The sequence below is a fragment of the Aythya ferina genome (assembly GCF_964211825.1).
Source record: "Aythya ferina genome assembly, chromosome: 1".
Lineage (NCBI taxonomy): Eukaryota > Metazoa > Chordata > Aves > Anseriformes > Anatidae > Aythya > Aythya ferina.
Window position 1 is genome coordinate 55,232,014 of NC_140296.1, and position 25,067 is coordinate 55,257,080.

At 43.2% G+C, this 25,067-nt stretch overlaps 1 protein-coding gene across 1 annotated transcript in view; it reads left to right on the top strand.

The window, feature by feature from the left end:
• Window positions 1–1,469: 1,469 nt before the first annotated feature.
• The window catches only part of RAP2A (RAP2A, member of RAS oncogene family), a 30,427-nt gene continuing 6,829 nt past the window's right edge, over window positions 1,470–25,067 (top strand). Inside the window, exon 1 of the mRNA XM_084521580.1 lies at window positions 1,470–1,793. Coding sequence (XP_084377706.1) covers window positions 1,480–1,793 — 314 coding nt within the window. The 5' untranslated portion in view covers window positions 1,470–1,479. The remainder of the gene's footprint in view (window positions 1,794–25,067) is intronic.

Below are 25,067 nucleotides of genomic sequence, written 5' to 3' on the forward strand. Positions count from 1 at the left end.
TCTTTCTTCCAGACGGGCTGAAGCTACAGGCATCCTGCTAAGATAAGTTTGTTTTGAAGCTTTGTGGATCGAGAAGAAACGCACAGAAGACAGGCTATGACAGCAGAAGGCCAGAAAGGTGGAAGCTCTGCATATGGCAAGCATGTAACCAAAAGACTCAGCGAGGGGACAAGGTTCAGCAGAGCCTCAGAAATATATTTGCTGCCACCAAAAACTCCACGTTAAGCTTGGAAATAGGTCAGAAATAGGAAGTAGAACCGGACCCGCCTGGAAAGCAGGCTGGGAGCAGGCGCCTTACCCAAGATGAAGGGTTGATAAAGCAAAGGGGAGAACAGCACAGTGAGGAGCCCAACCCGGGAGGGAGCTGCTTTGCTGGCAGCTTTCAGGAACTACCTGACTGGCTCTGGCTCCAAAGGGGCATAAGCCTTGAAGGGAAACAAAGCCTTTTCTCTGTATATTCAGTTGTTTTGGCCAGTGATGATGAGGAGAACAAAAATTAAGGGTTAAGGAGGCACACGGTGCAAAGACACACATACAAATGCATCTCTATGAACTGACGCTGGATCCCACGAGAAGTTATGTCCCCTCATCAGGCGTTTTCCTTTCAGATATTGTTAATTTGTAATTATTCCCCTCAGGCTGCCCCCCAGCCCCCGCTGGGGGTGTGACACACACCCCCGTGCGAGCCCACACCACCACCACCACCACCACGAAGGACACTCAAGCAGGACCGTTTCAATACACTTTTTATTAATCGTATTTTACATCAGAACACGCTTCAAACGCCGGCCTGAAGTCCCGGCACCCCCCAACGGGGGCACCAACAGGCGCCAACAGGCACCAACGGCTGCCAACCGTCTTCCCCCCCACCCCGGGCTCCTCTGACAGACACTTCCGGCCGCGCCGCCGCCCCGCCCCTCGGCTTCCCATTGGCTCTCACCTCCCGGCGCGTGACGGCGGCGCGCCCGCTGATTGGCCGCGGCGCGCGGCGCGTGTCCGCGGAGCGGGCCCGCCGAGCGGCCGGGCGGAGGGGCGGGGCGGGGCGGGGCCGCTGTCACCAGGGCGACAGCGCCAGAAGGCCGGGCGTCACGTGGGCGCCGGCCGCGCCCTCCCATTGGCCGAGCGGGCGGGGAGGGGGGAGAGGGAGAGGGGGGGAGAGGGTGGGGGCTCGAACTCAAAAGGCCGGGGGAGGCGCCACGTGACTCCCTCCCCCTACCAACCCGCGCGCTGCCGCCGCCGCCGCCGCCGATTGGCTGTTGCCATGGCGACCGGGGCAGGAGGGGGCGTGGCCTGCGCCCCGCCCCAGCCGAGGCGCGCCGCGGCCCCGGCGGCCGGGAGGAGGCGCGGCGGGAGGGGGCGGCGGCGGATGGCGGGGGGGTGAGGGGCGGCCGGCGGGGCGGCGGGAGGAGGAGGAGGAGGAGGGAGGTGGTGGAGGAGGAGGAGGAGGAGGAGGAGGTGGTGGTGGAGGTCGGCGGGAGGATGCGCGAGTACAAGGTGGTGGTGCTGGGCTCGGGCGGGGTGGGGAAGTCGGCGCTCACGGTGCAGTTCGTGACGGGGACGTTCATCGAGAAGTACGACCCCACCATCGAGGACTTCTACCGCAAGGAGATCGAGGTGGACGCGTCGCCCTCCGTGCTGGAGATCCTGGACACGGCCGGCACCGAGCAGTTCGCCTCCATGCGGGACCTCTACATCAAGAACGGGCAGGGCTTCATCCTGGTCTACAGCCTGGTCAACCAGCAGAGCTTCCAGGACATCCGACCCATGCGCGACCAGATCATCCGCGTCAAGAGGTGACGAGGCGCGGCCCTTCCCCGACGCCAGCCCCGCGGGGCGGCTGCACGACCCCTCGCAGGACGGGGATGGGGCCCCAGCTGCCCTGCCAGGGGGTTTTTGGGGCGCTGTCCCACCCTACACGCGCGTATCAGGGTGGGTGGGGGTGTCCCGCGCTCCCTAGGCACGTAGGTATTGCCCTCGGCATCCCACCGGGCTGTGCCTCGCTGAGGAGGTGGTGGCCGTGAGGTTCAGGCCTTGCAGGCGCCGCTGGGTATCCCAAATATCGCCCTGCTGCTGCAGGGTGAAACACTGGTACGTGATGCTCAGGTCCCGGCCAGGCCCCCGCAGCCTGCAGGGCTGACATCGCAGCGACCCTTCGAGCTGCAAAAATGCTGCCCGCAGCTCATCCCCACGTCTCTTCCCCGCCATGGAGAGGGATTGGGGTTGTGCCACACACCCAGTTTTATCAGAGGCTCAGCCACCTGAAAGGCAAACCCCTGTAAATAGCCCCCGCCGGACCGCAGCCATGGGGTTTGCAGCCCGCCGTGCAGTGCTGGCAGGGGCTGACGGGCTGGTGGCAGGAGCTGCTGCTCCAGACCGAGGCCCCAAAAGATGGGTTTTGAAACTGGGGAGCAGGGTGAGCAGGGGAAAGGCGAGGGAGGAGGCGAAGCTCGGATATTTTCAGAGACTCGCAACTTCCTCACAGCAGGCGTTTCTTAATATATGTCCTAACTTTGTAACGGGGGGGGGGGGGGGGGTCTGAAGGCTGATGTAACAAAGTTATCTTGAACTTAGTAGGGAAAATGCATTTTCTGTATCCTCACAATCCTCATCATTCACATGTGCCTTATAGCAGACCAGTTTTTCTCCTGCTAGTTAAGGTGGACTTTGGTAAATGCCTTTGGTTTGCCCGTGTTTAATCGCTGCTCTGCATTCAGTCAGTGCCTGAACGCGAGCTGCAGCTCTCTCAGCGTGCTCCGTGCCTCGCAGCGGAGCGTCTGCCTCCAGACCCGAGCTGCCAGCCTGTAGGTAGGTGAAGCAGAACAGAAAGCAACTCACACTTGCAGGGTTATATTGACTCAGCACTGCTCAGGGTGGGTCTGCACGCCGCTCGTCGCTTGCTGCTGTCATGGCTCTTACTGCAAGACTTCAACTTCTGGCTGGCAGCGAGCTACTTTGTGAGAGACACCCGAGCAGTATTTTAATGCTAAATTTCTCTTATGCAAAGCAATCCAAAAGCAGCTGAAATCCAGGTTCTGGCCAGTCCTGATTTATTTATTTTTTTTAATTGAGGTGCAGTTGAAAGGAATATAATATCGACGTGCCATACTAAAGAGTGAATTACAAGATCTCAGCAAGTGTACCAGGTCTTCCTTGGTCAACTTACCTTGTCTTCTGTTTGTGGGGTCTGCTGTTTTGTTTTGCCACTTGATGCAAGTTCAAAGGCAGCATCTGAGACCTGATATGCCGTTCGTTTAACCAGTAAGAAGGATGCAAGCGTAACTGGAAGAATGCAGAGGTACAGATATGTACCTCTGCAGGGAGTTCTAAGTTATCATTTACAGCTGCACAAATGCATTAATGAGAGAGAAATAATCACAGTCTCATTTACTTAGGTGTTTTGGAGGAGATGTGCCTGAAAACTGCCAGTGTTTGCTTATATGGGTACAAAACCGTGATATAAAAGTCTCTGAACTTTGATTGTACCTGGAAACTGATTGACCAGGTCCCCAGCTGCTGGGTACCTTTGCATTTTGCATGTCCTTACTATTTTTACTTTTTCTGATGGAAGAATTCCCATGCTCTTACATAATTAGAGATAATTAGAGGATAGTTGTAGTTACTGTCCCAAGAAGTAGAAAAGCTGGGGGGAAATTCCCTCTGCAGGCTGAGAGATGCGGGCTTGAGTTTTCTGCTTCCCTGGCCTGGCCACCACATACCAGGCCAAATTAAGCTAAGGGAGCTCTTCATTCCTCCCGAGGAAGTTGATTAACTTCACAGGAATGAGTGACATGTTTACATGGCCAAAAGAGAGGGGAAAAAGTGGACCTTTACTTAGCTCTGAAGCCAGTCCGTAGAGGCTGTCCAACAGATAGCTGTTGTCAGGTTAGCTTCTGTTCTCATTAAACGGCTATTTAATATTAAAAAAAAAATGCATGAATTTCCTCAGAAACAGGCCCGAAATCCAGGTCGCCCAGTTTGCAGAGGAGTCTCCTAGTGGCACGACTATAAAGTCAGGATTTCTTTTGTACTGCGTGGTGTGGGAGCCTTGCAGCCCTGTCAGGCGTGGTGCACGGCTTTCACAAGAAGAGCAGGGGACGGCTCCGCAGCCTTCAAGCAGGTAATTAAAGTTCCTTCCTGGAAAATGCTGCTTGAAATGTAAACCACCTGCTTTTCCAAGGAAAGGCAGCGTTTTTTGTCTGGCTTTCTCTGGGAACAACTCAGGGCACTTCACCCTTGGTGGAGGAGCCCTGTCAGTGCTCAGGTGCGTCTCCAGCAGTGCTGAGCAGGCAGGTGAGGAGAAGGGAGAGGTTTTAGAAGCGCTGTGGGCTGGAGTTTCCCACCTTTACACGTGCTGCCAGCTTTGGATGCACAAAGCAGGGGATGCCTTGTGCTGCTGGGTGAGGGGTGGAATCAGGAGATTCCTAAGTTCCCTTTAGCCTTTTTGTGTACAGAACCTGAGTGCTGCTTTCCTGGCTGCTGGTGAGAAACACAAAACATTATCTGTGCGTTTGTAGGTACTGCAGTTCCGAGACCTCCTCTCCTCCCAGAATGGATTAACAGGTTTGGCAGCAAAGAGCTCTTCAGCTTTTGCTGCGGACTGAACTGTTTCCTGGAGAAACTTTTTACTGGTGAGAACAAGACTGACCTGGATGAGCGGGCCCATGCTGGTGAAGGTCTGCAGTGTAGCGAGAGCAGAAGCTGTCAGATGAAACAGATCGGTGGTGATACACCCCAGTTAGATAGCGAGATTCGCAAAGAAACAGCGAGGATGTAGATGAAGAAGTGTGGAATAGTGGTTTGTTGGTTTTGGGGGGGGGGGGTTGTTTGGTTGTTTGTTTGTTTCGGAGTGGAGTTGGATAACTTCTAACACGGTTGTGTTTGTCTGTTGTGTGATTAGAAAGCTCTCTGAAGCCAACCTCCTGATACTTACCATATACTGAATTTCAATTTTGGATGTGACTTTGCCAGTGTTTTATTCCCATGAGGTATGCTTAAGCATCGTCGACTGTGTCCTCTAGGCACTTGTGTAGCTTTCCTTCATGAAACTTCTCAATCTGGACATATTAAGGATTGTTGGACGTTTTTAGGAGAACCCCGTGAAATAGAAAAGTGTTGTTTTTCCAGCAGAATCTAAAGCACAGAGGGGAAATTCTTCCAGACTCAATTTGCCGTTCTTCACTTGTTGTGGTTTCTGTAGACCGGTGTTTTAAAGACAGGACTGTTGGGCTCATCTTTCGGAGAATCCGCCAGATTTTACTTCAGGCAGTGCTTTTGGGAAACGCTTTATTTCAAGTAGTGGGAAAACAGGTAAATATAAAACTTCTAAATAACCTATTGCCTAATTTCTCTAGGAAGCAAAGACGAGAAAACATTAATTTTGACTGAAAGTGCAGGCTAACCAGTATAGGTATATTGCAATGAAATATCACAGAAATGTGGCTGAGTTGAGTGTTCTTCATGGCAATGCTTACCATCAGGATGAGAATCTGCCTCCCAGTCTAGGGATTCTCTGTGGCAATTCAAAACACGCGAGAGAAGCAATTATTGAAACGTATTAATTGTGAAATCAGCATCTCGAGTCAATGATGATTGATGTTTTTAGTGTCTTAATGGTGATTAAGTCTGCAAAACTATACTTGAAGTTACAAATTGCTCAAATGTCTAGTTTAAAAATGTTGTTTTCCTAGTGCTGTGAAAATTAAATATTTTTTTACTCCAAGATCACTTAGCACATTAGGGTCCAGTTCCTTATTAAATCTCAATATGATCATACATGACTGTCAATAGAGTTGGGAAAGGATTAAATAGTTGGATTTATTCTTTAGCTCTTCAACCTGGTTTAAAGAGTTCTTACAGCAGTGAATTTACCAGTGTCACAGAATTGTTTGGGTTGGAAGGCACCTCAGGAGGTCATCTGGGCAAGGGTTCCAGGTTTTATGTATTTTTCATCTCTTTTTAAGAAACTGCTAGTCTAATTTTAAGAACCATGTAGAGCAGTATTCAAGAAATGCAGCTTCAACACTTGTGACGAGTATGGCTCAAGCCTTCCAGGAAGAAATAGCAAAAGCAGTTGAAGTGAAACTTGGAAAATATTATTCCTTCTAAAGTACTGTACGCAAAAGTGGAGGGACTTTGACAGATGCTCTCCATGTAGGATGGTAGAAATACGAAGAGACTGAAATCCTTCAGTCCTTTTTTAGCAAGAGGTGGGTTGTTTGTGTTGTTTTTTTTTTTTTGTTTTCATTTTTTCTTCCAGTAATCGTGACACAGTGGATTGATTACTCATCTCTCAGTGAGAAAGGCAGGGCAGGTAATGAGCACGGTCCACATCCTCCGTTGCATGGCTTGCCAAGCTGCCAGGCCTTCCTTGTGTGCTTGTCAGGTGAAACTTAGCGCTTCATTGCAAGGATGGATTAACAGACTTTAAAATCCCATCAAACAGGTGGACCTACTTCTGAGGAAATGCAGCAAACTGGGTGGGATTTGGACACGCTGCAAGCTTCAGACATTGTGTTAAAATATCACCAAGTGTAAAAGAAGACCAACACTGACCCTTTGCCTCTCTTTTTTCCCCCCTATTGGAGGGGATGCTACAGATGGCTGTTTCTCAGGTGAGAATCTCATGGAGTGAGAAGAAAATGCAAATATTTTATGTATCTGTGGAGATGTAAAGTGGTAAACACAAGTTGGCAGTCTTACCAAGTTGACCCTTTATGTAACACCACGTTTTTCAGCTCTTCAGACATTTCTTATGTCTTACTGGTGAGCTGATACATTGACTATCCCCTAGAAAGTCTTTAGAATGGAAAGAGTACCTGTTTGCAGGGAACAGGACTAAATAAGTTTTACAGTAACGTCTTAAACTTTAGTTTCCCTTTGTAGTTTTCAAACAACTTTGCCAGACTTCTTTCTGGCTCTTTAGAATGTAGATTTTTTAATTTATTTTTTTAGTCAATCTACCTTTGTTTTAATATGAAGTTAATGAAATAATTCTGTCAGACAAAATTATAGGTTTCTTGATTTAACTGCGGAATTCGTACATAGACAATCCCCTAAAAAAAAAAAAAATCTCTGACAGTGTGCAATTTTAAGCCATAGAAGATTATTTTAAAATTGCTCAGCTTGGTCTTAAAGTCAAATATTTCAAAGTGTTCATGCATCTTTGGAACATACCACCTTTAATGTTTTCCTGTAGAAGCTTTTTAACCGAATTCCATACTTGCAGAGTTCTCTTGATTCTTCTTTCCCTGCTCCCTTTCTTGATGATCTGAAGTATTCATGCTACTTTGAGTTACTTTCTGTGGAAGCTGTGAAAATTTGAGACAATGCCTTTAACTAGAGTCTTCTAATGTTTAAATTTTTTTTTGTCTGCTTCCATCCTTACCAGCTAATCATATAGGTGGATATTTTCCAAGATTTATTTATTTTCCATTGTAAGGTAAAATGATGTGACAGTTTGCATATATGGGCACTGAAAACAAATCACAGAATCATCCATCAGGAGTCATTTAGGTTGGAAAAGACCCCTAAGACCATCAAGTCCAACCGTTAACCTAGCACTGCCAAGACTACCACTAAACCATATCCCTAAGCAACGCATCTACACCTCTTTTGAATACCTCCAGGGATGGTGACTCAACCATTTCCCTGGGCCCTCCTGCTTTTTACCTGTTCTTTTTAGACTTACTGAAATGCGTGCTCCTTTTGTATGCACGTTCAGTTTAGTTTGTGCTAGTTTAGAGAACGGCATTTCTTTTCATTTTTATTTTTTTTAGAGTCATGCCTGTGTCACTCAGCATCATTTTCTCTCTTCAGGTCTTAATTGCTGCTGCAGCTCGTGTTGTTGCAGAGGTGCGTGAATACATGTGGATAGCTAAAATTGTCAAACAGTAGAACAGCATGTGGCAAGATTTCTTAAGTTTGTTTTCAGTGCTACTTGATCACGTCTGCATAGTAAAAATGCAGTTTAATATGTTAAAGAGCAAATATAATAGTGACTTCAATGGCTTTCATAGTTTAGAACAGTAATACTTGGAGTTTGTACGTTAATGCTTGGGGCTCAATATTTTCTATCTTGCTCTTAATTGTGCTTAATTAGGGTTTTGACAGATTTTGCAATGATTACTTGGAAAATTCTATCCAAAAAGTCACTGCTTACCAGATTTTCTGTTTTCCCTTTGATATGTAGAGGACAATAATTCTCTAAATACTTTTTTTTTTTTTTTTATATAGCCAGCACAGTTGGCAGTAACTTGTGTGTTTTCTTTCAAAATAACCATGATTGTCTGCTCTTCAGTTGGCTAGTGTGTGTAAGAAACAAATTTTGTTGTTTGGGTCATAAATAAAACATTCAGAATAACAGTAGGTTTCCTTAAAACTCTTCTGTTAGCAGGCAAACTCTTTGGACTGAGACTTCAATTGTCATTCTATTTTTAAGAGTTTTTAAATGAATAAAATTTGAAATGTCTGAGCGAGTGGCTGTGCCAAAAATCATTAAATCCATTCCTTTTCTAGTTTTTCACTTAATTCACTTCAAGATTTCTTTTGCAACTAAGAACAAACCTGTGGTTACTGGTTATTTCATCTCAGAAATATTGCGGGTGTTGTTTAAAACACTTCTTCCTTTTTTTTTTTTTCCTCCCCTCCTTGTAAATTGTGTAGGTGGTATGTGATGATAACGTTTTGAGAGAGAATTGGGAAGCAATTGGGACTGCAGCGCTAAATTATCTTGGCACGTAGTGACTTGCACAAAGATTTATGTGATTAAGGTAACAAGAGCTATAGCTATCTGCTTCTTCATGTCCTCTTATTCATTAGCTTCCTGCTTATTTTTTTTTCTTGGCTGGAGGTTTCCAGTACAGGAGTGGTCTTCAGTTTTTGCTGCATTAAGGCAAACGGTATAGTCTAGGTACAGTTACAGCGACGGATACAACTCAAGTGCTTTTCTTTGTGGATGGGTTGTGTTTTAGCAGCTGTGTTGTCTTAAATCCTAGTCTAGACGAGAGAATTAAAGGTGTGATAGGAGCATGTTATCCTTTCCCAACAGTAACGTCATGGGGCTAGCTCAATTAGTTGGTGCAGTGGTGACGGTGTTTAATTCTTGTCTTGGTTAGATGAAAGGCTAGACTAGATGAAAGATCTAGCGAAGGACAAAAAAGGGAAAAATGTTTTCAGAGTTGACTAGCTTGTTTTTGAAACACTGCTCCGGTCACATAGACAGAACTTTAACATCTTTTAAGTTGTACTTGTTGTCTTCTGCAAAAAATCAGGGTAACGAGGAGACGTGACTAAAGCATTTTAAAGTATTGGAATGTAATCGATGAGGATCGTTGTTTGTGCTAAAATAATTCTGGAAAGTAAGGGTTGGTTGGTTAGTGGTTTTGTGTTGTTTCCACCCCCCCCACCCTTATGTCTTCCCCTTACTGTTCTGGTTAACAGGTAGCCAGCCACCTTAACTAAAGATGAATGGTGTCTGAGATTGTGGTTGAGTTGATACTCACGTGGCAATTTAATTTGAACTGGAAATGAATTGGATCCCTGTGAATTGGATAAGGGCACTGAACTTGAAGTGCGCTGAGCGTTGTGAAGAAAAGCTTCAGTCCTGGGTTTCTGATGAGTTGCAAGAAAAGATGCTTTCAAGAAATAGCCACATAGATCACGTCTGGGCTATAAGGGAGCCTGCTGTGACAAGCTAGTTTTGGTTTTGCTAGGAGAATGTTTGTGCTGTTTGCCCTCTTACTCCTAATACATTTCACAGCATAGAGGATAAGCCAAGACTGATCAACCTACTTTCCTTGGAGTAGATCTGCTTGCAGTTTCTCACATTGCTAAAACATCTTTAACTGCTTTGCAAAATCTTACTTAAAGCATTTTATAAATATGCAAAAAAAATCCTGTATGCTTTTTCTTTCAGAAAGACATGAACTTGGTAAGAACCATTTAGAAATGCATAAATCTGTTCTGAAGATGTGCTTTTCTTCTGAAATTTCCTCTTCATGTTTTAAATTTGAGAATTTCATTGTTTTTGTCAGAATAAAATAATGGATGTGAAGAGTTGTTTTTACACTATTTCCCTAAAAAATTATAAAAGGTACAGGGGGAAATCTGTTGTTTTTTGTTTGTTTGTTTTTTCACCCATCTGTGTTTTACTTGGACGTGACGTGGAGTCCTGCAGGTGTGTGTTTTGTGAACCACAGGACAGCAGTCCTATTTGTATACTGCCACTATAATGTATTTTATGAAGATAAGTTTTTTTTCAGTCTGTGTATTTTCTACTGCCAAAAAGACTCAATGTTGTTAAGGGCTTTCCTAGTGGTAATCTCCAGGTTCGCATTTTTGCTCCTCTTTCACTGTAGTAATTTTACTGAAAACCGGTCAAGAGGTGGTGGGCTTTTTGTTTCGGTGCTGGTAGTGATTTTTTTAATTAGGAGTTCAGCCTTTTTGAAAATAATTTGGAAGGATGGTCACCTTGCATGGCTTCTTCTGGAGCATTCTCTCAGATGCCTTTGATAGCCTCAAAAAAATAAATAAAAATCTCCTAACTAGTCTGAGTGCCTCAGAGTCTGACCAAACCCGGGCTCTCTGTCTCACTGCTTAAGGAAGGCATCTGCTCTGCCTGCCTCAAAAGCAGTCAGATTCCTTGTGGCTGACATGCAGGTTACTCCCTACGATGCCTGGAAGAGAGGAGCATGAGTCACCTTCTGCTGGGTTAGCGCTGCGAGCCGCAACCAGAAGCCAGGCAGCAACTTGGAGTGAATTCTCCCATCGCTTTTCCTTGCGTGTTGATAAGGTTTTGTGGGGAGAGGGAATCGATGTAGTACAGCTTAAACCTCTTTCATCAGCTGTGGGGTCTTTAACAGATAACCTCCTCAGTATGCAGCAGGGGACTTGGGGGCAAAGAGGGGATGGCTTCATTTTTGTACTAAGCGTACAGGATGCTGTCCGAAGCAGAATGGATGCAGCGAATCTTGGCTTTCATTTTCTGAACATGCTATGCACTGGAGATGCTTTCCCCCCCCCCTTCCTTTTTTTTTTTTTTTTTTTTTTTTTTTACATTCAGTTTCAGCCTTCTCTTTTCTCACTTTCATTGAGAAATAGGGAGGAACTTAAATGGGAAATGGCTCTTGCAAAAGAGCTTTAGGAGTCTGCTGTGCTCTGAGGTGTGTGGTCCTCTTGCAGCAAACTCCTTGAGCTATCTCCTTACTCATGTAGTATCCCACCTCTTCAGAGGCAGGCTCTCTCACTAATTAAAACACTTAAAAAGTCTAATAGTGAGGAAATAAATGGGAACCACTGTGCAGTAATGGAGCAACAGTTGAGCTTTGCCTGAAATGTTGCAGTCACCTGGGTGAGTGAAGTCTTCTGGTGACTGTTCAGTGTTTGGGATATTGATTTTGCATTTTGCAGTGACTTTTCTATATAAACAGTATCAGGGGATCTCTGGGTTTCAGTCCCTGGTATTTTTCCTTAGGTCACTGTCCATACTACCTTGTACACCTCATCTTTTTTCTGTTGTTCCCTTGGAAATTGTGAGTTTACCTTCAAGTGTTTACGTATGCCTTGATAGTGGCTCATCTTCAACAGGAGGGTTGAAGAGTGTTGTTTTTTTCCCTCAGCTTTGCTTGTAGCATAGTGGTTATGGCAGCCTTCTGTGAAAGGCAGGTGACAAACTCCCGACTGATGAACATGCATGTCCAATGAGTGAAACAGCATTGCCACTACTTCTTATTCCCATGGTTTTGCATGGAAGTGATATCTGCTGTGTTTTTTATCGAGTGTTTTAGCATTGTCACGTTCGTAGACGCACAGAGGAGCGTTCAGTGAATTAGGCCTCCCGAGGGGCTGAGCTGCCTGCGTGCCTAATCTACAAATCCCACGAGAGCTGAGGAGTGTGACCCTGTTGCGGTTCCAGCACATGGCTCGGCTGGGCTAGCACAGTTTTAAAGCAGCTATATTGCTTTGGCAAAAAAATAGCCTGAGATATATGCTGCTTGTCAGGAGCTGAAGCAGGTTGGCAGCGGGTCTGTGGAGCAGTCTCTCGGACATGGCCACCTAAATCCTTCTGGAGGCCTAGTGTGCTACCTACCTCAGGCCTAGCGGTGTTTGCCACCAAAATGGTTTTCCTCATTCACCTCCTTATTTTTCAGTTCTGTTTCATGTTTTGAATTGTTTTGAGCAGTGAAATTCCACCACATGATTGTGTGATCGCTCTTAGTATGGACAAGCAAGTAGACCAGAGGCTTGATGATCATAAGGCCCACGGCATGGGCTTGACAGTTCCTTTACCTGGAGCTGATCAGCTAGCCTGTGGTGCTTTATTATGCTTCAGAACTGCATGGGACCCTTTCCTGGCTGAGGTTTCATTGGGTTTAAGTATTAATAAACCCAGAATGCCATGACCCAGAGACTTGCCAATGCAAAATGGGGAAGCCTTTCTCTTTGGACAGCCGAGAGTTCTTTCTCTCCTTCTAAAATTGTGTTTCCACTATGTGTCAGTCACTAGGATAAACTTCATTGCTTCCATGAGAATATATTTAACCGTTCTCAGATGTCTTCCTTCTCTAAAAGCAAGTTTTATGCACAGGTTGCTGATTAATAAACTGTATTTGGAGTAGAATCTACTTGGGTGGCTATCCTTGAACAAACAGTTGTCTGAGGGATGGTAGACTCTTTAGTAGGAAGGAACTGGGTGAGCAGATGATATCAAGATAGCCTGTTGAGAGCCCACAGCTTTTAAAGTCAAATATCAAATCTGAGGAAAGTTGGTAGACTAGTCTTCACATGTGTCTCTTTGTATTTCCCCTAGCTTGGATATTGGCAGCCTCACTTAACATTAAAAGCTGTGGATTCTTAGCAGGCTGTCTGTCATCTGCTTCTCCAGTAGTTATAGGTTGGCCGTGTGAGATAAGCAATGGCCTTCTGCTCTTTGATCCTCAATCACATTGCAGAAAATGTAGCTAATTTAGCTGGATCCAGATATTCCTAAATTTTATTCAAATTGTGGAGAAGCTAATCCCCCTGTTCTCAGTGGGGTGAACATCTGGTTATGTCGTGATGGGATTAGGTTTGAGGAACACTGGGCTGCCTTTAATAATAATATCATGGATTGGATCGTAATTTTTCCTATGCTATTTGAATGGATATCTAATGATCTCTATCTGGCACTAGGTACGTTATAGACTTTCCAGCTGGGTTTGTGGAGCCTCCGTCACTTGCTGAAGTATCACTGTGCTGTTATGTAGCTGCTGCAAATCCCTGAAGAATCTGTTTACCATCTAGCAGCTTTTAGTCAAACCTCCTCTAACCCTTTTACTTCTAGCACTCTCTGTAACCAGATTTCATAGCAACCACATTCAGATGCTGAATCTGCTCATCAGATGAGTCTGTCAGCAACCGTTGGCAAGAAATGCTGTTCCTGTTACCACTCCAAGTACCAGTTTTTACTTAAAGATCTGCAGCTATTGTGGAAATAGCCCTGCTGCCTCCAGGCCTTACACTTTGTGTTCTGCATTGACCTCTGATTCAGCAAACAGGAGGATTGCTGGACTTGCTCTGCACCTGTGCTGGGGTGGTTTTCAAGAACCACAGTGAGCAAATGCAGTCCTCGGACAGCCTCCTGATGGGCTGGAGCTAAGGCTCTTTGCATCTTTTTCACTTGCACTGTCAGTTACATTTGTAATTCCCCGGTGTTCAGCTACAGGGCAACGGTAACAGTTTTATCTGGGACACATGAGGTGAATGAATATGTAACTAAAACTGGGGTCCTGTTTCAAAGGAAGGAAGTGACTGACACTGGGAGATGTTACAAACCCCCAGTCATCCTCCTGAAGTGGACATGTTCAAATACATTTATCTGCTAAGCATTCTGTCACAAGAAGCTCATGATTAGCATTGTGATGATCTGATCTGATGATGGAAATGTTTGTCTTCTTTCCCCTTATGTAATTCTTTGATTAAACAAATTCACATAATTCTGTTTTTACCTACCAAAATTGACCAAAATTTCACAACTCTGTTCTGAAAAAGCAAATGAGTTGTGCAGAAAGTTGAGGTCAGGATACTTGAACTTAGAAGGTCAGGATTGCTATGGATAAGGAAGAAGGAGGGAGGGTGTCATACATGCCATGTACTGCAGGGATTACTGATGTATCCCCTAGTGCTACCCCATATTCCTTACATGAACTCTCAAGAACTTGATCACTTAATATAATTTGCCGTTTATTGCAGGATGTTGTATATTTATTTTTTATCCTGTTCCAATTGTAGCAACTGTATTTGGCTGAAGTATACCCAAAATAAAAAGTTGTGTTTTTTTTTTTTTAACATTGACATAAGCATAGTCAAGAAAGAGGACAAGTCACCTACAGGTGGCAAATCACTGAACTCAAAAGATGTTGAATTCTCCTGCAGCTGGCTTTTATTCCAAAAAAAAAAAAGTGACTACAGTCGTGGTAGCTCAGTCTTCTGGAGGGGGACAATGGAAAGCTCAGTCTTGGATGAAAGCTGAAAAGGCTCACCTTGAAAGTCACTTATTATTCTAAAATTAAGCAATTGTATTGCCTTCCTAGCTGGGATAATTGGGCCGGTAATTGAAGTCTACATTCTTCTCCCAGAGATGATCAAAACACCTTCCTTTGAAAGACTTCGTCTGTCAGCAAGAAACGCGGTTAGATTAAAAGGACTGGGAACAGCCTGGGCTTCACACCCCCACGCACACCTTCATATTAATTGAAGTGGCCTTTCTGCATAGGACAACTTAATGTGGAAAAAATAATTAGTGGACTATTTTCAGGAAATTCTGGTTACCAATTAGTGATTCAACAAAGAAGGTGTTATGGACACTGGGTGTGTGGTTCCTTCAAATATAGACTCTTTCTTAAAAGAAATCCAACTTTTTTCAAATGACTTCTTAGCATTTTGAGTGTTAAGTACACAAACTGCCATCCTTCCTGGATGAAAATTTCATCACCGAATTACTTTCTGAACAAGTTTAGTTGAGCCAGTATAAAGCCACATTGTTTGATCCCACTTCAGATAAATGTAATCATTTTCCTCACTAATTTAAGCAATACTGAGAGTGGTGTCCATGTCGGAATTTGTGACATCTTAAATGGTTGAGGTTGGCTTGGCTTCTTTTTCTTTCCTGTGAAAAAAATTCTCTCTGTCTGAACAGTATGGTCTTTTGCTGAAAAGTCTTTTCTTTCTTTTCCTTCCCGTTTCATGCAGATGCACGAGTTCTCACCAAGAGCTAGCAAAACATATCCTTTTTGTCAACCAAGCTACCACCTATTTGACTGCAGCATCCCACAAACTGGCTGTGCCAGCAGCCGTGGGCTCTGACTCTTCTGGGGAAGACACCAGGGGCTGTCTTCATAGATGATAAAACATCTGTCCATCATGTTAGTAAAACGTGTCTGGGAAAAGGCAGCTTTTATTCCTTTATAACCTAGGCCAGACCCAAAGAAATTAACATTTGTACATGAGTTGAAACATAAATAACATCTGGGCTGTTGAGTATGCCCAAGTTCCTCATTCTGGCTGACGTCATTTTTAATACTTACACAAATATTGGATTTGAGATATACATAAGGAAGAAAGTATTTACATTTTACTATTCTATGTACCTGATACCTTATATCTGGTATCGTTTTATAGGTATTAATTTCTTCCTAGGAAAGTTCTGGATGCTGGGATGGTTGAACTTTTTGTTCAATGTCTTCCAACATATTCAGGATGCTGATTTAGAATAACATAATTCGTGAGGTATTTTTTTGTAATGGGTACTTGTCTTTACGTAGGAAGAATAAGTTCCTGAGAAACTTATTTCAGAGGTTTATACTCAACATAGAAGAGAGGTTATTAGTTAATCATACTTGGTATTCTCAGCATAGCAGTAGTGTGCTGGGAGGCACTACCTTATACCTGGTGAACCAAAGCATTTTTAAAAAACGAAACCAAAAAAAAAAACCCACAAGATTTTTGGAAGGTCATAATTTATATATTATTAATCTTTAGATATGGAAACAGTTTCACTTAACTGGCTGATGTGCATTTTATTTCTGGAGTTAAGGAGCTGAATTGTTAAACACAGAGGCCACTTCTGAAAACTGTGGAGAAGAAACATTCTTGGTGCTCTGTTCATCCAAAGCAGTCGGACTGAACATTCAAATTATTTAAACCAAGCTTATGGTAATTAAATAAGTTACTCTTTAAGGTGAGGGCTACCAACTTTCTGTGGTCATGGCAGAATGGTTTTCTTTCTCAAGTCAGGAGTCAGAGTTTCTGGTAGAAACTCAGCAGGAGGGAAGAGGCTTCCAGAGCATCTGCTAATGAAGCAGTTGGACCTGTAACCCAGAAGTTCTTGGGCTTCTTTTGCTGAAGACAAATTTTACATTGGTGAAAGAGGCCTTGAATATAATCAAAAGGATATGAAATCATAATACTGCTTCTAAAGTAAAAGACAAAATGATAAAAGTCAGATTTCTGTCTCCTGTCTGGGTTCAGTATTCTTGTGTTGCCACTCACTTAGAGTTTCTGCAAAATAGCCCATCTTACAAATAATACCCAGAGTTGTCATATAATACTACAGTTGTGAGGAAAATCTGTCTCAGCAGAGCATTTTTGCGAAGTTTTCTTAGAAGCAGTGTAGGGTATTTTTATTAGCTTGAAGGACATTAAGCTGTATTATTCTGTGGTTACTAGGGTAACAAGGAAGCCTCTGCTTCGTGCGAGGCTCTCAAATTCTCTTCAGGCTGTGCCACGTCACATACGCTCTGGTATCCATCTGCCTGAGCTTCTTCTACGTGGGGACTGATGGGAGAACAGAAATTGATGCCAGGTTGGTTGCTGCTTAATTCAGTTTTTATTTTTTTCTGAAGCTTTAGGTGACTTGGAGCTAAGTTCATCGCAAAAGGTCAAGTTCTTTAAAAGTAAATAAGTAAAAGGCACTGTGGAAATTCAGTTTATAGCCACATGCAGTGCCTGATTGTACAGACGATGCAGATAGTAGCAATCAAATTGTCAGAGGTGAATTTAAGCCTACCCAGGGACACAGGTGTTTGAGATCAGACTTCGTGATCGTTTGGGGTCCCTTACAACCCAGGCTGTTCTGTGCTATCTGTGAGTTTTGTGATCCTGCAGCTATTTCTAAAGGAATATGTCAGCAGCCCTGAGTTACTGGAGAAGGCTCTTAGCTTGATGTTGAGAAGAAGCTGTGTGGCTCTCCTAAATTCTGATCCTTCAGAAGCAGGTGATGCTACTAAAAAGGTTTTGAATTAATTGTTAGGCCTGTTCTTAAAGACTGTAAAAGTGTAATTTTAACGAGCTAGAGAAAATCCTATTAGAACAGTTATTTAAATAAGTTTTGTAGTTGGATTCTTATCAGTGATTATGAGTTGGTTCAAGGAATATAAGAGCGTTTTCAATTTGAAGAGTGAAACAAGGCCTTAAGGGAACCGTGGTCTTTTGACCCTTTTAAAGGGCTTATGCATTTGAATATGCTAGCCCAAGTTTTTACTTTGTGTATTCACTAATGAGTTCCCCTTTCTATAGATTTAACAAGGATAAAGAGGTTGAAGTCGCCATTAACTTATGGAAGGAGCTCTAGTTAATTTTGTAAAATCTCATTAAGTCGCTTTGCTTTCATAGTGATAAGATATACGCCTACCTTGAGTTGTGTAGGTATGGTTGTCAGTTCCTCAACATAAACTAGTAGTTGCACATATTTGTATAGCTTGGAGATTTACAGATCTGAGGGTGGTTGAGGGAAAGAGTACTAGGCGGAAGGAAAAACTGGAGCTTTAGGTACAGCATTGACCAAATCTATAGGAAAGTAGACCTGCCATCACCCACATACATTTTTTTTGCTAGATTCTGTGCTTTGCAGAAGGGCTAGATGTTGATTCTGCTTTTCCAGGTGGGATACTAACAAAATTTTGGTCTCAAAGGTTTTTCTTTAACCTAACTACAGACATACACTTTGCTATATCTGAAGTGGTACCAATCTATTTGGCATCTTTCCTTCCCCCTGCTTGTCAGTGCTTCCTCGTGCAGAAAGTTTACAGTACCTTTTATAACATTACAGTAATCCATCTGAAGGTTTGCATTTCAAAAGGTACAGTTCTGAGAGAAGCTTCTTGTGACAAAGCGTGTATTGCTAGATAAATGGTAGCACCTGCTAGGGTCACGATCTCATAAATTAGAAGTGTGAAAAAAATAGGCTCTGTAAACTTGCTGTATGATGTTCAAGGGGCCTGCATGCATTTTTTTATTGCCTTTGCAAAGTGTTGTATTCAGTCCCACGTTGTCGGAGTAGGTAGGCTTCTTGACCTTGTGCAAGTTTTGTATGGAGACGCGAGGAGGAGGACAAATCCTTCAGTGTCAGTGTTTTAAGATACCATGAGCTCTGCTGTTTGCTCCAGCCTGCGCAGCTGAAGTGAGGTAGCAACCCTGGCTTCCTCCCCACTCTGGTGTTTGTTCTTTGCTCCTGCTCTGAGGCACACCTCATCTAAAGGCTCTACTATCTCTGCTGGCAAGCTTGGCGTTGGCACTGAATCTGTCTTCATGTACACATTCGGGATGCTTGTAAAGAAAAACTGAAGGTTTGTGCAGTTATGTAGCAGGTTGCTGAGAACAGCTGGGGTGCAGGTGACCAAGGATGGAAGGCCTCAACAGTGGTGACATACCTTAGGCTCTCTGAGGTGAAGGCTGATGGCAGTTCTTCCAGGTGGAGAACAGAGATACAGAGTTTAAAGGACTTGTGAGAAATCACTCAGGAAGTCTTTTAGCAGGGTTTGGTACTGAACCCACATCGTGCTGGCACTCCTCTCACTTAATGTGTTTTATCCCCTGACACCTTGTAGAAAATTTAATTCTAAGTGGCTACGTCTGGAAGACTTTAAAATAAAAATCAAATATCAGTGGTAGACTCTGTAGTATTTTCTGTTCTTTTTAACTGTAGTATCTTCTGCGTGTTGTACATGTGGTATGCACCAAAACCCTTGACACATCCAGTCATGCCCATTGAGATAAACATTACTATATTACCATGGCATATGGCCTGAAAATACTTAAGGTCAGAAAACTAATACAGTCATTAAGAGTAATTTTCAATTATGGATACAAAGTTCAAAGACATCAGCATGCAGCCTAATTTTCAAGATGCTGAGCCATTGCTACAGGTAGTAGCTGTACTCTTTATTTATTTTAAACTAGATGGTTAGTTTTAGAGTTTCTGCAGTTTTTGAGCGAGAGCTTTGTACTTAAGCAACCCTACTGTGCCTTATCTGTTCGGAGCCTTTGTGATGACTTGACTTCTTTCAACACAAACTGAGTATGAGACAGGAGCTAAGTGAAAGTGATGCACCTGTGAGAACCTCAGGTTTGTAGGACATCCTGATTTTTCCTGCTGCTTTGGAAGTATCATGTTAGAAACAAGAGAACTAGTCACGAAGAAAAAGGTCAGGTAAAAACACTTGCCTTGCCTTTTAAGCTCATGGTTATTGGTGCTATCAGATGAGACCTTTGAGTGGTATAGAGAGGGGATGCAAGGACTGAAATACTATACATGTATGCATGTGTTCACAGCAAGCCTTTTCAGTGTTGGTAATTGATTTCAGCATTAGATACGAATTGGAATGATAGATACTTAGGGAAAGGGATACTCTTTAAGGTGAAGGTCTACCTTTTATTTGCAAAGGCTATCGAGTGCCTGAAAGGGTGAGACCTGGTGTTACTTGGGTCATAGGCTCCCTGTTGTCATCCCAGTGCAAAAAGGGCTGTTTGTCTGCCTCTTGCCGTGCCAGAACCTTTCTTTGAGGGGAACTGGTAATGCCATTGGATGCAGTTTAAACATGGATGGGCTTCTGTGAACTTGCTGAGGAACAGGTCTCCCAAGGAACTTGAAGATCAGTAATTTCTCTTTAGGACTGGCTTGGTACGTTAAAGTGGATGGTGATCTCTTCTCACATGGGGCGTGCTGGCAAGCTATTGAATTTTCAGGTAGTCTTGCTCTTCTATATAAGCAGGTGATGGAGCTGCCGGCAGAGACTTTATCTGCAGTGACCCGTAGAAGCAGGCTGAACGTCTGGAAGGAGGTTGTCATTGCACTGTTCCCACGTGAGATCTTAGATGTGGAAAATCCTCTGTAAATGAGAATTTACCTCTGACGTGACTGGAAGTACCCTGGAAAATTCTTCAGTGCCTTTCATACATAGATAACACACATCATCTGTTGCAGCAAAGGAATGTAGGTTTATGAGGTGGTGTACACCTTTGAGTACATGTAAAGGATAATATCATCCAGCATTCGTGTCCCTAGCAAGTTCTCAGCTGTAAGCTACCAAGAAATAACACGTTCAAGTAAGAAGTGCTTGTAGGAACAGTTGGGAAGCAAATATATTTGTGTGTGTGTGTGAATACATATGTGAATTTGTGTGTGTGTACACGTAAACATGTATGTATGTATATATAGGGCTTCATTGCACTGGGTTTTGTTGTTGTTTCTTGGGCTTTTGGTTGGAAGACAACTATTTCCTCTAATACTACCTAGGCACAGTACCAAAGGTGAGCCTGTCGGACAATTTCAGTGAAACTAGGATTGGCCGAGACTTCAGTTAGACCTTGAAACCAAACTGGAAAGTGTAAGTGGACTACAACAACCAGTGAACTGAATTGGCCTTTAAAGTATTTAATTTAAGCTGAGGTGATTATTACCAGCAGGTTTCATGTACAAGAGCAAGGATAGTTTCTGAAGTCTTCTCAGGAGCAATGTGGTGTGGTGGTTATTTATTATACTAATATTATTCTTCAAGTCATTTTACAATTATTATTTAATTTGATGTCCTATGAGTAAGTACAATTAACCGGACAGTTATCCTCAGCCTACCCATCTGCGGAGTTTGTTTCCCGAAGGCTATATAGGGAGTTCATGTCAAAGCCTCGAATGAAACGTTAGATCCCTCGTCCCGCAATTAGGCCATACGCTGTTCTGTACAGCAAAATAATTCATGACTCAGGCACCTAATTGCAGTGGGACTTCCAATAAGCTCTTTAACATCTACTCATTTAGAAAAAACGATTTTAAGACTTTTTTTTTTTTTTTTTTTAGTTGGGAGTTGTTGCTTAACTAATTAAATCCTTACACAATCTAGCTTACAAAACTGAATATTAAATGCAATTAATTGGCAGACTGGAATGACTCGTTTGTATCATGGTGGTGTGGGTTTTACAGCTGTTGGGTATGGATTTACCCGAGAAGCTGCAATAATTTTCATGTTGCAAAGAGCAAAATGTGGAAAGTTTAAACTTTGCAAAAACCTACTTATTTTTGTGTGTATATATATGTATATATATATTTCTCTTGACACATTTGATCTATGTATACAGGTACAGGCACATCTTCATTGGTGTGTATTTGTTGAATTCCACAGGGAAAAGATAGAGCCCTACAGACAGGGCACGTGCTGTTGATTTAACCCATAATGTTAATTTTATTTTTAAAACTACCAAAATGTAAGAAATTGGGGTCTGGAAAAAGTGAAACATCCTTTCAACCTAAATTTCTTAAGGTGAGGTAGTAATGTAGTAAAGAAGTGCCTGTATATATATATACACATAATAAAAGTGTAGAATAGATACCTCTTTTTCTCCCGTTGCTTTGGTTCAAGAATTGAAAGCTTTAAATAAACATTTCAGCTTGCATGTTTGCACTTGATGATTCTGTAGCTTTGCTTCTTCTCGTCCTCGTGTCTGAGAGGCTCAGCACCAGACTGGAGAACACTCTGTCTCTTTTCTTATTCTCTGCAGCTGAAGTGATTTGTAACTATGGAGGATTTTACATTAAATATCCAAGAAACTGTGTTAAAGGGCTAGAAACAGTCTTGATAGTTAAACTCAGAATAAATTCTTTCCCTAGTTGAGGAAACTTCAAGTTAAGACAGACTTCACTGCAGGCAATCAAAGTTTGCAAGCTGCATTACGAAATAATGTTTAGTAATAGATGCATATGAATTTATAAACAATCTAATGGATTTAACTGCTATTTTTGGTACTTCATATTTCCCAGAACTATTCTACTGTGTCTTTTGGCAAGATTGTTATCATAATTTTTTGGAAGTCTGAAGCGAAGAATACTTATTTTCCTGACATTCTGATAATGTTTGTATCATCATTTTCCCTTGTATCCTTACCACTTTACAGGCTTTCCTTTTTGAGCTACTATGAAAAGTGTCAGAAGCACCCTCAGAAAAGCAGGAGGGAATAAACTGTGTGTAAAAGAAGACGATAAAGGTGGTTTCAAACCAAAGATTCCTCTGATGATTAGGAAATGTTACCATGGATAGATACCTTTGCATTTCAGTGGTCACAGTGTTTAATGTATAAAGCTAGAAATCCATACATCTTTCCATAAACTTCAAAAGGAATTAAGGTAGTCATAAAAATAGTCTTTAAGAACACATCTTTTTTTCTCTTAATTTGTATTTTATTATACAGAAAGCTTCTGCATTTTGGTTCAACATGTCCAGCTCTGGTATGGAGCTCAGGCAAAAATCCTAGAAAAGATGCAGCGTTTCCTGAATGGGAACTAAAAAGCAGGAACCCCTTTGCACTTTTTGTCTTCTCCTGTTCTGGTCCAGTGCTCTACTTATTTATTTTCCTGTTCTAGGGATACGGGGCAATCTCTAGTACAGTTTAAGGGAGTCAGATCTGTTTATCAGCATCGTGGAGTATATTTTTAAATTCTTAATTTTTTTTTCTTCATTTTATTTATTATTCTTCATTTTATTCTATTTTTGCTTCACGTCATCTTTTTCATCTTTCTCCAGTGACAGCTTCAACCAGAAATCTGAAAAGTACCTTGTAAATGTAAAAGAAATTCAGATGTGATGTTTGTACTGCCCATGTTTTTCTCTCTGAGTAAGACTGGAGGTAGAAAAAATGTGAGGTAGAAATCTATGCAGGTCATTTACATACCATTCATCTAGAGACTTTCTAAATGTTTAACAAGTTAATTAAGCTGTTACTCAAAGTATACATATTAATCTAAACAGAAATGCGGGTGGACGTGCCATGTGAGGTAAGATAAAATGTAGAAACTGTTTATCACTATGTCATGTAAGGCTGTGTGGTCAGCGGTGCATAGCTGAGCTGCATTAAACATTTAAAGTCTGTGTATTTACTGATCTTGTGTGGCTGTGGTGTCCATCCTCAGGAAAACTGGGGGGATTTACCATGGCCTGCTGGTCCCAGAAGCTTGTAAAGATGGATATCAGGGTAGTCTTTTAGCATTGAATAAAGTTATCTGAGACTGGTAAGTACATATTGGTTATCTTTTAAGGAGCAAGGGCTGAATCTTGCCAGAGTGACATTCTAGATATGATGGTATTTGACTCTGCACTGGTGTCCTTCACGGGGCTGTAAATGATCTCAGTCAGGTTTATATCTTCAGGAGCTGCCGCTGCTCTGTACCCATCAGATTGGAGCCTAAGATAGTGAGATCATTTCAGCAGGGTGAAGTACCTTGTTCTTTAAACACGTTCTGCAAACACGTGTAATTGGTCTTGCAAAAATTTCCTCCTGAGGTCCTGAAAAGTCAAGTCTTCCCGTGCTACATTGGAGTATATTTCTTTCAAGCTCTGCTGTGATGTTTGCCCTGGAATACATACTTCACCGCACCGAGACAGAGGAAACTGGCAGCAGCAGTCCTTATTTTCAGGTGGCCCTCAGCCTTTTCATTAGGAAAGATCAGCGCTGCTCGGAGCTTTTCAGCGGTGCTGAGAAAATTGGATTTTTCTGCTCCAGGAACGAGGGGCAGGAACGTGCTCTTTCTCCACCGTGACGGGGACAGGCAGGGGGAAGCAGGCCATGCCGAAAGGCAAGACCTCTGCACAGCTCCCGTGGTGGATAGCTGCCCTCTCACACATCCAGGAATGGCAGCAACAGCAATTTGGTTGTGTTTTGTTGTGTTGTTTTTTTTTTTTCCAGGCTCAGGTATAGGTAGTGGGTTTTTAGCCTCTCTTGCTCTGCTGATACACAATTTGATAGGTATATGCTGAGGCAGAATTGGCTGAAAGCTGAGGCAGAATTTGATGGAATAAAAAGCACGCTGGCTGTTTCAGGAGCGTATTTGTGAGTGGGTTAGATCCAGCTTGAAGCTTTTGGAAGGATTTGTGATATCCTAGGCTTGATTTTTGTGGTTATATGGGAAGGATCTGCATTGCTGCTCGGGTGCCAGATAACCTAATAACAGCTCTTTATTTTATTTTTTTTCCTTTCATAAAGAAGCTGTTTTCCTATTGGGTCACTGAAATCCGCAGGGTGAAAAGCCTGGGGGGGGAATAGATGTTCATCTTCCCTTCAAATTTCATTAAAATCCCATGGTTCTGCTGCATCTGACAAATCTCCCTTTCTCACAGCGGGCCCGTGCTGCTGCCCACCACCTCAGCGGTGTGCCAAAACCAGGGCAGGCCGAAGTCGTGTGTGGGGGGGACCTCTGAGAGCAAGTAGAAATAGCCTCCTGTGGGATCAGCTGCCACTGTGAGGAGGGAATGGGAGCGGGGAGCTCCTCCATGCTCAGCAGAAACAAATCTGCCTGGGTGCTGAGCGAGGCAGGAAATCTGGCAGCTCTGGGAGACAAGCATGGAGAGCCAGCCTGACCCTCAGATCTCGTAGAGACGTTTAGTCAATAGCCAGCTTTAGGGTTTCTAGGTTTTCTGCGGTGTGTTACCAGAACCCTAAAGCTGGGAAGTACTCTTCAGAGACCTGTAGGGCCTTTGATGATAGCAGGGGCTGACATGGAGCCACGTAGCTTCTGCAGAGGCCTGCTAGGTCAGGTGTGGCACGGCCCAGCGCACGGTGGTCCATCATCGTCCTGATCTACAAAGAATATAAGGCACAGACATCTCTGTGATACTGAGTAATACTGAACTGGAGCTGATCAGCCCACACTGCAGCCAGTCTTCTGCTTGGTGTCCATGGACTATTTGTGGTATTCCAGTTTGCATTCATCTAGATGATGGATGACAACTTTTGTGTGTAGAAAGACAGGTAAAGACTCTTTTCATACAGAA